This window comes from Chionomys nivalis, chromosome 9 (genome assembly GCF_950005125.1).
Source record: "Chionomys nivalis chromosome 9, mChiNiv1.1, whole genome shotgun sequence".
Classification (NCBI taxonomy): domain Eukaryota; kingdom Metazoa; phylum Chordata; class Mammalia; order Rodentia; family Cricetidae; genus Chionomys; species Chionomys nivalis.
In genome coordinates this window covers 20,526,867-20,540,324 of record NC_080094.1, presented here as the reverse complement: position 1 = coordinate 20,540,324, position 13,458 = coordinate 20,526,867, and the positions used below count along the sequence as shown (strand labels likewise).

The following is a 13,458-nucleotide window of genomic DNA, read 5'->3' as shown; positions in this document are numbered from 1 at the left end:
CCAAATCATCTTCAAACATTACCTTGGCAGCCCTCACAACAGCTCCCACTCTCAGGAAGTGCTCCTGTTCTGCTTTTTGAGAGGGAGACTTGCAGGTGAATACCCAGCAAAGGGCCCTGGCATGCTGCCACAATTGAGTGTCCCAGGTCACAGCCACAGTTAACACGTGCACATCCACAGCAAAGTGTTTACCCCTCTGTGCTTCCAGGTAGCACCTAAGGTATGCGGGGTAAATGGCAAGCCTTATTTATTTTCCCAGTTGAGATGCCATGAGGGGTTTCACTTATTTTTACTTCAAAAGCAGCATCATAAAAATCTTTGATGACCAGCTGTCCTAAATTGTTTATCAAGGGATTCATTACTCAAGTCTTCTATGGAGCGAAGTTTCAGGCGGGAAGTCACGGGAGCTGAGAAGTACAAATGTCTCATCTCTGAAAATTTTCAGACTCTCTCCTGTTCATTGCCTGGATTGCCACTGCCCCTGCCCCTCCCCGACCCCACCATCTGCTCTCCAGAGAACAGATCAAATTCTCTAGCTAAGGTACTTTGGCGCCAAGGACTCAGCCCCATGTGTTTTACCCTGCCCCCCACCAACTCAGAAATCCAACACCATGACCCAAATGCTGCAGTCACATAAAACCACAAAGTAAAGTTTATAAAGCTTTATTAAACATTTCAAACAGCTGTAGAACGAACACACCGGAAAAAAGCTTTACAACAGCAGTCCGAACGTTTCACAAGTGTGGCCTCGAAGTCCCACTTCCCAGTGCTTGTGTCCAGTTCTGTGCCTGGCTCACCACCCTCACTTGCACACAAGAGAGGACATTTCCGACTGGAAGAACAACCATGCTGATCCCCAGTGGGCAGGGACCAGGAAAGTCTCATTTGCCAACACTTGTTACTGAAGCACAGAGAATATAAAACAAGTACCAAGTCACCAAGTCGTCCTGTGTGTTCTTCATAGTGTACAGTCTATGTGTGCAGGGACGAAGAGGCTCCTGGCAGGAGGGTGATGGTCACTGCTTCCCTGGGTCTTGTCTGAACCACCTTGGAGTCCATTGTGCTGGTCATTCTGCAATCCCCATGCTAAATAAAAACTGCAGTGGGACCTACTAGCTAGTTACTACTACCAAACCTCAAAATCAGAACACATTCAGTAAAGCTTCTTCAAAAGGAATATACACATGTATTTGTACATGTACGCATATGCACGCACATACACACACACAAACACACATTCTCACATACATGCGTGCACACATATACAGAACACATCAAAAAATACCCCAACAACTACCAAGGGAATCGTGGCTGCTATGAAACACATAATACTTTCTCATTCACTCACTGGGGACCACTGATCTACAAGAACACTGCATACCTCCCTCCTGAAGAGCATGCACTGCAAACAAGAGGTGGCCCCCTTAGGACGGCTGAGAGGCAGAAGGAAGAGCAAAGGGAGAGAGGCTGGACTGGAAGGCAAGAGCCCAGACACCCAGGCCAAAGAACAATGTCTCTCCACTGCTTCTTTCTTTAAAATGAGGCAGAGAAAATACTGGAGGTTTGTGGACAACAAGCAGTTGAGACATGATTCCGTCTGTCCTGCTTGACAGGGAAAGAAGGATGAAAAAGCGAGGCTCTCGGGCGTCAGCAATCTCTTCAAATTTGAGATAAGTGCAAAAATAAACCCTGTCTTGGACAGGTGCTTCCCCCAAAAGGAAAGGGGTGGGAGAGAACCAAGGGGAAACCAGGGAAAGGGACTGAGGAGGGAAGCAGGACGATCCTGATGAGGAAGGGTCATGGAGGTGACAATGAGACTAGCATTGTATCTGCCCAAGGGTGGTTGACCAGGATGGGTGTAGATTCTCCAAAATGATGAGCAAGGGGGTGTGCCAATCCGTCAGCTGGGACCCAGATGGTGACAGAACGCACAACCATAAGACCACCCACGACTACAGGACGCTACAATAGAAGCACCGGTCAGTGCCATTATTCACATTATAAGGATAAAACATCACAGGCCAAAAGGCTCCATTAGGAATGTGGCACCCGCAGGGCTGCGGGATTTGAAACTCCAATGCTTTATGACCTATGCCAATGCCTCCCCTCCCGTCTTCTGCTTCCTCGGAAAGCTATTTCGGCAGCTGTTAGGTGCCCACAACTCCGGGGTCATGGGCTGACTCCGGAAGCGGGGAATCGGAGCAATGGTACAGGAAACAATTTCCCCAGCAGCTATAGCAGATGAGGAAGAGGGCTGCCAGGAAAACCAAGGCACATATCGTGCAAGGTTTCCGTTCCAGAAGGAAGCTGAGCAGGTAGAAGCCCATGAACATGGAGTGACTGAACCACAGAGCGGGGTTGAGGGGCTTGGGGATGAGGAGGACGGGCAGCAGCCACTGGAGGCAATACATGATCTCTGCCGGGCAGGGCCTTCACCAAGGCTGCCAGGCACCGCTGCAGGAACCGACCTAATGGGAGCCAGCAGGCACAGGTGGCTGCCCTCCGTTTTCTTCGACTCTCTCTCCAGGAGCTGAGCCGCTGTGCTCTCTGGCTGTCAGCCTGGGATCACCAAGGCAGCAAGGATCCTGAAGAGAAAAGCCAACACAACAAACAAAGAACAGACAGACAGACAGACAAAAACAAAAAACAAACAAAAAAAACAGGAACAAAATGTATACTTATTTGGGAAAATGGATCATGGTTAACAACAGCAAATGTGAATGCCCCTTCCTACCCACCCACCCATGAATGTCTTATCCAAATTACTAGTTTAAGATGGCCTCCTGGGGTGTGTCTTCCCTGGGCTTCTACTGGGGGCTCCCAGGAGGGCACGGTCCCCACAGTGGACTGGTTTTGCCTAGGCCCTGCCCAGCAGAGATCATGTATCGCCTCCTGGGGCTGCGGCCCGTCCTCAAAGGTCCCAGACCTCACAATACCGCCCTGTGGTTGCCACAGGACACCATGGACTTGGTGTTGTGCTCCCATGTGGTAAGAAATGGCTCTGTATCTAGTCCCATCTGCAGCTCCAGAGCGGGAGTGTGTCAAGTCACAGCAATTATCTGTGAACTGCTAACCTGGAGATGCCAGACAGTAGATCATCTGGATCCTGGCAAGCTACAGGAAGACACAGTCAAGTGGTGTCAAATATTTTAAGATGGCAGGTTGGACCAGGCTTGCTTTTTTCAAATAGTCCAATAACATTTAGCTCAAACCAGTCAACTTTAAGTCAATGTAAAAACAAATAAAAAAAACAAAACAAAACCAAAACCAAAAACCAACCTTCATCTGTTACTGACATTGAACAGAACTGGGCTTCTGTAAGTTTTTAATCAAAAAAAAAAAAAAATATATATATATATATATATATATATATATATATATATATATATTTCCTGTCCACAAAGGGGCAAATACATTTGGCCTCTGTGCCAAGAAGCTTGATGGCAATTTGGTCTTTCCACCTGAGCTGCACTCCACTAGAGCTTTTAAGATCACACTAAGAGAAGGACACTAGCTTTACTTTGAAACTAGGCGACAGTAGCCATATTAAGACATAACCCTTGGCGGCTACTTAAAAATACTGTTCTGTGCTCCAGCTGTGAAGCAACCTGTACAAAGAACCAACCCAGCCCAGGCAGACTTACTAGAGATGGGGGAGAGGAGCACAAGACAGAGATTGATACCATCTGTCCCACAGAAAACCAGTCCCAATACATTTGAACCATTTCTTCAAAAATCTCGCTCCTTCGGCGCACACAAAGGGCATCAATCCTTCCTACATCCTTCCCAGAGCAGACACAATCACTTTAGCTACTAAGAGCAGAGGGCTGGTCCAACTGGGGATCGCAGCCACCATCGCCTGCTGGGCAGAGCGGAGAAGCAACAGCCGAGAAAGTGGTACATAACAAGGACTTTCACAAAACAGTATGTCATACAAAAAGCCTGCACCCCTACCCTCACTCTAAACTCTAGAGCCATGACTCCCCTCCGTTTAACACTGAATTTCAAAAGTGGGCAGAGCAGAAGAATCTTCTGGAAGGGTGTTACGAGCGGACTCGGGAGGTGGGGGTCCGTGCGGAAAGAACAGACGGATTTTTTTTCCTCTCCTGGCGAATGAGGAGCGCCCCCTGCCACCCCTCCTCCTCAACAGCGCCCTCCCCACCAAGCGCGCATGCGCACTCAGATGGCAGGAGGGTACACGGCCACCAGGGCTGCGGCAGTGCGCCCAACAGCGGACTCCGAGACCGGTAGACCTCAGCGAACCCTCGCTCTCCACCACCCACTCTCAGAACCATGGCCGCAGTGACAGCAGCTTCAGCAGAACTGCTAATCATCGGCTGGTACATCTTCCGCGTGCTGCTGCAGGTGAGTATATGCCTGGGCTTTAGATGGGAGAGGGCACCCGAAGCGCACCCTGACCCAAAGTGCCACAGTGGTACTATTTGTCCCCGCCCGTTCGCGTGCGTGCCCACATCCTCGCACAGACCCTGTCCCCAGTGCGCCCCCGCCCGGTGGGGAACAAAGACTCAGGGGTTCGGCGGTCGCCTGCTGCGGACGATCACTATCGACCAATGCGGTAAGAATCGCTTGCTGTACTCAAACTCGACCCCAGGAGGGAGGCGGGGCACTTTGTGCAGCGAGACTTTAGAGCTTGCCCAGAGAAAATTTCTGCCTTAAAAAATTGCGCATTGCGGGAAATTTTTAAAAAATAATACACTGTATACACATATAACACTTGTGGGGTGGGATGAAAAATAAGTTAGAAAATGGCACTTTTCAGGAAAAAAACACACTCAACGAAAAGAATCTTAATAAATCAGAGGAAAAAGTAAAGGGGAAGAAATAAAGAAAACGCGCAATGTAGGAAAAATAACCAGACAAAGGCACTTAGTAGGGAAAAAACCATTAGATAAAGAGCATTGGATGAGAAACAAAGGGACAGAAAAAAGAACTAGACACACACTTTGAATAAAACACTTAGAGGAAAATGCCTTTCTCAGAAAAAAAAATGGAAAGAGCTTCAAAAGGAGGGGACAAATCATTTTATGGAAAAAGAGAGTGCGCGCAAAAGTGCTTTTCTTAAAGCTGAATTCGAAGAAAGCGCTTTGTGCAGAAAACCATCTACCCCAAGAGCTCCTTTTGCAGGAAGAGTTCCCTGCTCAAGGAATTCTTTGCCAAAGGAATCGCACGTTTCCTTCAAGGTGTTCCTGGAATGCTGCCATTTACTGGGTAGGATTCACTTTTCGAAATCCTCCAGGGACACAGCCCACTGCAAGAAGTGAGGTATACCTAAGTTGTGGGTCCAATCAGCTTGCAGCCATGCAGCTCTCAGCACAGCTCTCACACACAGCTACCCTGACTCGTGGACGAGCTGTGCCGGGTCCGCCACTCCAGGCTACACTGGACAGGCGGGCGTGGCCGGCGGCGGGGCTGGGCGGGCACACAGCAGGACCAGCAAGCAGCAGTATCAGCAGCATAAGGAGTCACAGGTCTTCTCTAAGGGTGGGTCCTGGATCTCTCACCACAGGTGTTCAGGTACTCCCTGCAGAAGCTGGCACACACAGTGTCCCGGACCGGGCGGCAGGTGCTGGGGGAGCGCAGGCAGCAAGCCCCCAACTGAGGCCCCAGATCCCAGCCCTGGGCGGCCATGTCATCAGGTGCTCCTATGCTTCTCGACCAGCATGGGAGCCAGTGCCGCGCAGTAATGGGGGGTCCCCTGTGCTCCCTCGTCAGAGGAACACTTGCCAAGGTCAGTGAGGGGCCGGTAGGCCCCTGGAGAAGCAGCACCGACAGTAATGAAGATATCCGTTCCCTTCCCAACCCTTTTGACCCTGTCCCACTACGGGAGGGTGGGAGAGGAGGGGGAAGAGGGGAGCAAATCCTCGCGATCTGGGTGTATGCACCACGGTCTGATCTGAACCAAGTCGTAACAGCACCGTCTCAGCCACACGACAGATCCTACCACAGAGATCCAACACCCCAACAACCAGCAGAATGGACATTCTGACATCACCAGCTGAAGCCCTGAATCTCAGAGAAAACATCAACTGCATGCTGCGTGGTGGGACTGGAGCTTATGGGTGGGGGAGGAAGTGGGTTAAGAAATTCAGTGGGGCTCTCTTGCTGTCCCTTGCCTATGGCACGCCTATTTCTGCCTTGATCCCTCATTCCCCCTTTCAATCCGGCCTTCCAAACCCCTCCCCAAAATGTGTCACCTGATTCGGCCCTATTTAACTAGTAACTGAATCCCACCTTCACCAGAACACCTTCTCTGACCCCTGGGCCTTCACTGATCTTGCTGTCCCTGGTCTCACGCAGCAGTCGAGGTCAATATTGTGGTAGTCGCTAACTGTACTGGTTTACATGTGCATTAGTTGTGTCTCCCCAGCTAGATTGTAAGCTCCTGGAGATCAGGGACCACCTCCACAAAAAATAAAAAATCACCTCTCCTGTCTTGTACAGTCGTTAGAACCATGCAGGGCAGTGGGGTGCACCAAAAAGTTCCTTTGTGGCTTCTTTTGTGACAGCGTCACACGTCTCTAAAGCTGGGCAAGGTATCTATTGTACACCACTTGGGAAAGGGAGGGGGTGACAAGAATGAACAACGACTCTCAAACCTGCCTCACTTCAATACTGTCCTGAGATAAAAGACTATTTCTCATCCCCAATCAAAAAAGTGGTATGCATCTGTCTCAGAATAAGGGACATTTCCCCTTCCCCAGGATAATGGGTACATTTACTTGATCCTAAGATAAGGTACCATGCCATGGCAGGTTATCAATTTGGGAAAGATGAGAAAGTAAATGGGAATGGCCCTCTAAATGGGATCCTGAGAACCATGAGGGCTGATTTGAGAATATAAAGCTATACCCCAGAACTCTACCCAGGAGCCCCAAGAAACAATTGCTGAGGAGGAAAAGGGGCACTAGTTTGGACAAAGACATGACTTGACAACTCCTCCAACCAGCTCAATGCTCCAGGCCCCAGAATCACCCCCAAGGTCACCTTGCTTGGCTTTCTCAACCCTCCAGCTGGACGACCCCTGCCCCCAGTTTTTTTGGTATATCCTTACTAGCCTTATCAGGTGGCTAGTTTGCACTTTCCTCTCCCATTGACGGCATCAGGGAGAGCGGGCTGGCTGCTTAGTCCCCTCCTTGGTTAGCCATGGCTCTCCTTGCAAGTGTCAGTTGCCTCACCCAACAGTCCTGCCACCTGTTAAGCTGCTTCTCTAGTTTTATCCATCCCTGTCACTGCACACCTGTTCCTATGTCAATACTAAAGGAATGAGCTGGAAAGCCAGCAATCTCCTGCTACTTCCTCAAATCCCTTAGGCACATCACAAATACACAAAGTACCTTGATCCCCTTGAACCTTGACCTGTCGCTATCCCCTGAAAAAGCCTGATGTTCAGGCCAATCATTGGCACCTTTGAAGATACTTGTAATTTCATTCAGGACCAGGAAATAGGGGCAAGTGTGTAGAATTATGTGTGGCCTTGGCTTTGCCATCCATCCAATCAGTTTAGGCTACCCTGTCAGGTCGCTTTTAGTTCCCTACTAAGGTACAGATGAACTCCACACACATCAGAGACAGTCGAGATTCCACAGGATTTGGATGTGACACGCATTCTTAAGACTCCATCTTCCTCAGCAGGGTGGACACAGTTGCTACCAAGGCTCGAAGTTACGTCAGGTCTTTTGCCCCAGGGTTACTTATCAGCAGTCAGCATCTACCTCCTTCATGACTGGGAATCTCTGTGGTTTGTCATACTAAACCCATTGAGCCACGAGTAGATATCAATCCAGGCTCCCAATGAAAGTTGACCCTCCCCTTGGAGACGTGGAGGGGGCACTGCCATTCTACTGCTCCATATGTTTTAACCTCAGCCCAGGCTAGATGCCAGCTGAGTTCAAAGGCAGCCAAAGCAGGGAGAAAGGAGTGTGGCTACTCTGGACACAGTGCATCTTGTCCCCTCATCCCCCAAGCCAAGAGGCTACTGAACCCCGGGGCTTTCCAGATGATCTTACAAAACTTCTTCCTTCCATCTACCTTCCAGCAGTGATAAGTGTGGACTTCCAGGCAAGGGTTGCTCTGGTGGCTCTTAGAACGTGAAATATCCACTATTCACTTTCTTCTCCTGCCCCATCCCCTGCTGTCCTGAAAGCAAACTAAACCTAGAGAAGGCAGAAGGAATGTGTTCATGCCCCATCTTTATGTTATACCTGCAAGCCTGATCCAAATATACCTTATTTATACAATGTTTCCACAAGCTACATGCTATTAAAACATTTTATTCTCACATAAAACAACAGGGTGTATTCTTTTATTGCAAAGCCCTTAGTACCCAGAGCTAGATATCCCTTTTTCCTAAAGAGGCTGCAACCTCTAAGCAGGGGAAAGGCAAGCAGATGAATTGTGAACGAAGTGGAATAACTTTATGGGAATCTAGCAAAACATGAAGATGCCAGGGACTAATGCTGGAGAGGGCTATTTCTTGGACTGACCAGTTCAAATTCAGTGGGGTGGAGGTCACTAAGTACCAAACTTTTCGAGATGTGGGTTCTGGGTGACTGTTACCTCCATCTGTAGAGTAACTGAGCCTTGGTTGAAAGAAGGGATTCCTTTGAGGGACAGGACAGGGATTAAGTTTTTTTGGCTTGGGCTATGGGGCCAGCCAAAGATAGCCTAATTACACCAAGGCCACTTCCTAGATATCTACTTTCAAACTTGGATCTCCTCAGGAGCCAATATCCCAAAAGGAGAATCTCAGCTGGCACTTGATCGCCCCTAGGAGATTTAAATGTATACACACACACACACACACACACACACACACACACACACTACTGGTCTATCAAAGTCTCTTTTTCCGGGTGACTATTGACTTCTTGCACATGCCAGAGAGACACGTTTGCCACAACTTCTCTGGAAATGATCCTGTCCCCCTTCCACAGGGCTCATACCACAGCAGGACAGATTCCTGAATATTCCCAAGGTAGAGCCGAAAGACAGAGAGGAAGGCAATACATGGCTCCTGGTAGGTCACACAGCGGCACACTTGCAATGGAATGCATGTGTTTCAAAGACAGAGAACAAGAGAGGACAGCCTAACTTTGATTCCCCTTAGAAAAAAACAGACAAGAAGTTAAACTGTTTTGGTAGCAACTCAAAGACGCCCATTTTCAGATACAGAATTAAGCTGATTCCTGGAAACTGAACAAGGCTCCAGAAACCCAATTTCTGGACAGGAATTCTCGACATTAATGAATCATGCTTTAAAAGAAACAAGTCAGCTCGCTCTAATACTTGGCATGAGCACCTAAAATGGAACTTCTTTGGGTTCTAGAAGGCTGACAGGATGGTTGGACCATGTCAGGCTGGGCAGAGAAGCCGTCCCCAATACATCAGTTCCCTGAAATTGACAGAGGAGGATCTGAACCTATAAACAGAAAGAACCTATAAAGCAGAAGAGGTCGCAGTTTCCCAACTAAAAAGGGACATGAAGGCTAGACGGGAACTAAAGGAGGTTTGGAAGGAGGAGGAAAAATTGATTGTCCCCATCCCCCCCCCCCTTCTTCCTTCCAGGCCAAGGCGAGTATGACAGGCATTCCATTCCTTCTGCTGCCCTTGAGGGCCACTCCCCGTACACCGGAGGAGAGGGAACCGGTGTCCAGAATCGATGAAAAGTTGGTGGGAGAGTACACGGGACCCGACGCAGATAGTCACCAAAGAGAGGGTTCGGGGCCAGGTTCTCCCTTCTCCCCACACTTCTTCGGATGGAACAAAAAGAGAGAGACAGAGAGACAGATACTGAAGTGGCGAGGAAAGAATGGCCGGCCTCTCAAAAGCTGAGCCCCTGGCCAAATGCCTAAGCGGAGGAGGTGGTGGTCGCGTCCCGTGCTCCAAGTCCCACCCCGGGAGCTCGCTGACCTTGGAGGCCAGAGTGACAGCCTGGAGTCCCGGAACCCATCCTCGGGACGGGAAGGGGACCCCTCCCCCAAGGCCCAGGTTGGAGAGAAGCGGGGCGGTTCGGCCGACGTCAGACAAGAGTGCACCCGCCCCCGGCCGCGCGGAAGGAAAGCCCCGGCGAGAGGCCAAGCGGCGCCTAAGGTGACCCCGGATGGCCAACATGGCGCCGCGGCCGCGCCGAGGACCTTTCACCCCGCCCAGGCGGGCGACGCCACGATACCTGCGAGCCCCGCCATGGCACTGCCGCCACTGTCGCCGTCACTGCCGCAGCCTGCCTCCTCCTTAGCTCGCCACCGACGCCGCAGAAGCTGGGGAGACGCCCCCTTCGTCTTCAAGTCGGGCGGTCCAAGGACCCCGTCCAGAATCAGGCTGTCCGTCGCAGACGCCTGATATACAGGCCCAAAGTGGGGCTACCCTCGGGAACTCTTCCCTCAGTATCCGCCACAAAAGATCTTTTATAGACTTTATATGCACGTGAATAAAATTATGGGGCGCTGAGGTCTTCAAGCCCGAAGAATTTTTAGTCAGGCGCAGTTTGGATAGCCCCGAACCTCTGGCCTATGGTCCTCCTCATGCATATGCAGCAGATTGTGATCCTTACTCTTTATGAGCGGGGCGGGCCAGCGTTGCTCAGTTGCGCTGATTCCCGCTAAGCTCTTGTACCTTGTGGTCTGTGCACTCCGGGAAAACTTCTCGCGGCTCAGATCTGGCCCTTTAAACCTTGGGCTCAGACCCAGGCTATTCTGGGTGGTTCCTTCTGGATGATGAAATGGCTTGCCCCGGGCTTGTTAAAGTTTAGATGAGTCAACGTGCTCACTTAGTAGCTAATTAGACAGTTCCTGGGCGCGTACTATGCGCAAGCGCAATCCTAGAGGCTAAGTAGGTAGAATCCGGCTCCTGACCCCAGTTTTCTCAATCAAGAGGTGAGAGTGAGTGCTGGAGGACAGAAGGGAGACTGTCACCAGCAATCACTATATATTATTACTGTTAATCATACCAGTACGTAACTAGGCTCCGTGCTGTCTAGTAAAGAGAGGTAGGAGAAATTAATGGGATCCTGGTGTCTGGAGAAGAATGAGGGTTAGGGACTTCTTGGGCAGATAGAGTTTGTGGTGCATTGTGTGCGTGAAAGAGTCTTGTTTCACACATGGAGGTGACAAGCCTAGAAGGGTGGGAGGTGAGCAAGGGATATGACAAGTACCTTGGTCGTGAGTTCGAAGTTTTGTCTTGAGAGGCATGGGAAGCTATTTTCTTCAGGGGAATGAAAAGGAATTTGGGTCTCTCCAAGGCCACAGAATTTCGGGATTAGAAGACACGGAGGGGAGGTTTGGGATGAGAGACCAGCTAAGCAACCTGAACAGTTTTCCAGACAGTCATGGTGACTCAGTGGCTCAGGGAGCTAGAAGAGATCAGACCGGATGTGGGTCAACAGGCGCAGGCTCACTGTGTTGGTCTGGTTCATACAGCAGGGATTCAGTAGGAGAAATACTGAGCGCTGGCAGGGGCCGGGCAACTAACATTCTTGTGCACAGCTAATGGTGGTGCAACCACTCTAGAAAACTCTCAGCATCCCCTCGTGCTCATCACACCCTTGTGCTGTGTCTAGATTCTCCACCCCTGTGGACTGTCTGGGTCGGCCTGAAGACCTACACAAGACTGGAGCAGAGAAACCCCTAGTTTAACTGATCTGGAGACAGCGCAGTGTCCATCCACAGGAGAATGGGCCGATCCGTGGTGCAGTGCTCAGTCTGTGGGTAACATTTGACACAGCTTCTGGATGGGTGGCTCAAAATGTTTCCTAAAACAGTTGGAAGAAGAAAATTGCCCTGACACTGACCATGTACAGATGTTCCTGTCATCAGTCCCTAAGAAACATAATGGAACGATTGCGTATGTGGCTCTTAGGGGCTTTAGCTCAGCCATCTAGAGCTGGGAGGATGTGTGTGGGTTACCTGTAAATGCTGCATCGTTTTATGCAAGAGACTGGGCATCCTCATATTTGGGGACTTTGGAACAAATTCCCTCTGAATTTTGAGGGACACACATATTTTATACAGAAATGTGACAAAGTGCTGACCTATGAAACACTACAGATTATTCTGACATGCAGGCGGTGGGTTAAAAGGAGCCAGGACCCAAACCAGTGCAAACAGCATGATCCCGTTGCTCTAGTTCAAAGGTAGGTGAAACTGGTCTATGGTGAAAGCAATCAGATTAGTGGTTTCAGAGGGTCAGGAGACGAAGGGAAGTTGCAAAGGCTTGGCTCAGGTAGGGGGAACCCCTAACAAGTTGGTCCTAAAGTCAGGGGACTCTATATAGGTTATTCCTCAAGAAAAGAATAGGAATATTTTAAAAGACCTCAGACAAGGCTCAGAAAGTATGTTTCTGGTACTTTTTGGCAGGTCTGGACACTGGCAAAGGTCTAGTGGTCAACTTTCTTATGGGAGCTCTGCAAAGCCCGAAGCAGGTGGGGCTTCTGACCTCTGCTCACTAACCCGGTGCCTGCCTTCCGTCCTCAGGCGTGCTCCACTTGGGGTCCTGTGATTTCGAATGACCCAGAAGCCCTTTCTGCCCTAAAATTTGGCCAAGCCAACATGACTTCCTGCCACAGCCTCTCAAATTGTCCCTGCCCACCTGACAACACCTCCAGGACTCTGGAATGCTGTCCTCACCTCTGCTCCCTCTGAAATGTCCTTTCCTTCGGGACCCCTGGCCCCTCTAGACCCTTTTGCCTTCACTGCCCAAGTTTGGTCCTCACCCCCACCCTTCCTCCCGGGGCCTCTGCGCTCCAGCTCCTGTCGCCCAGCGCGGTCCTTGGGGTCGCTAGTTTTGTGAACGTGACCTAGAGTCGCCTGGAGAGAATCTCGTTGAGGGACTATCTAGATCAGCTTGGCCTGTACTCAGGTCTGTGGAAGATGGTCTTCATTGCCTCAATTGATATGGGAAGACCCAACCTGAAAGTTGGCAGCACCGTCCTCTGGTTTTGGAGCCTGGACTGTATAAGTAGAGAAAGTGAGGTGAGCACTAAACTCGTGTGCGTTTCTTTCTCTCTGGCGGGACTGTGCTGTGACCAGTTCTTGTCACTCTCGCTTCTCTGCATCGACAGACCATGACCTGGCACTGTAAGTGACATCTCCCTTGAGTAGATCTGTTACGTTTTTTTTTGTTTGTTTGTTTTTGTTTTGTTTTTTTAAAATCACAGCAGCAAACAGAAGTCCCAGGCATCCTTCACACAGCAGCCAGGGTAGTCCTGCTGAGATGACCCTGTCACTCTTCCTCTGGAGGTGGTGTCCCTTTCCTCTGTAGTCACCTGTCAAAGTCCTCCCTATCAGTCATCAAAGCCCCAAGGCCACTGGTACCTCTCCCACCAAGCCTCTGCCTTCAGTCAGCAAATGCTGGGCCCCCACAGGACTCCAAGCACCACGTAGAGAGCAGAGAGCGGTGGGGAGGACAGCGCCCCACCCCGTGGCCGTTTAGAGGGCGCTAGTG

General features: G+C 50.2%; 2 protein-coding genes across 2 annotated transcripts; one reads left to right on the top strand and one right to left on the bottom strand.

Moving 5' to 3' along the window:
• Positions 1-647: 647 nt before the first annotated feature.
• Blcap (BLCAP apoptosis inducing factor) lies at positions 648-10,322 on the bottom strand. Its single transcript, XM_057781601.1, has 2 exons — positions 10,190-10,322; positions 648-2,585 (listed from the first exon to the last, which is right to left on the bottom strand). The coding sequence occupies exon 2, from the start codon at positions 2,409-2,411 to the stop codon at positions 2,148-2,150; it is 264 nt and encodes an 87-aa protein (XP_057637584.1). The 5' UTR covers positions 2,412-2,585; positions 10,190-10,322; the 3' UTR covers positions 648-2,147.
• Nnat (neuronatin) lies at positions 4,013-6,575 on the top strand. Its single transcript, XM_057781602.1, is given in 4 exon segments — positions 4,013-4,365; positions 5,202-5,219; positions 5,221-5,283; positions 5,528-6,575. Coding segments are annotated over 4 exon segments (246 nt in total). The 5' UTR covers positions 4,013-4,293; the 3' UTR covers positions 5,621-6,575.
• Positions 10,323-13,458: the final 3,136 nt, after the last annotated feature.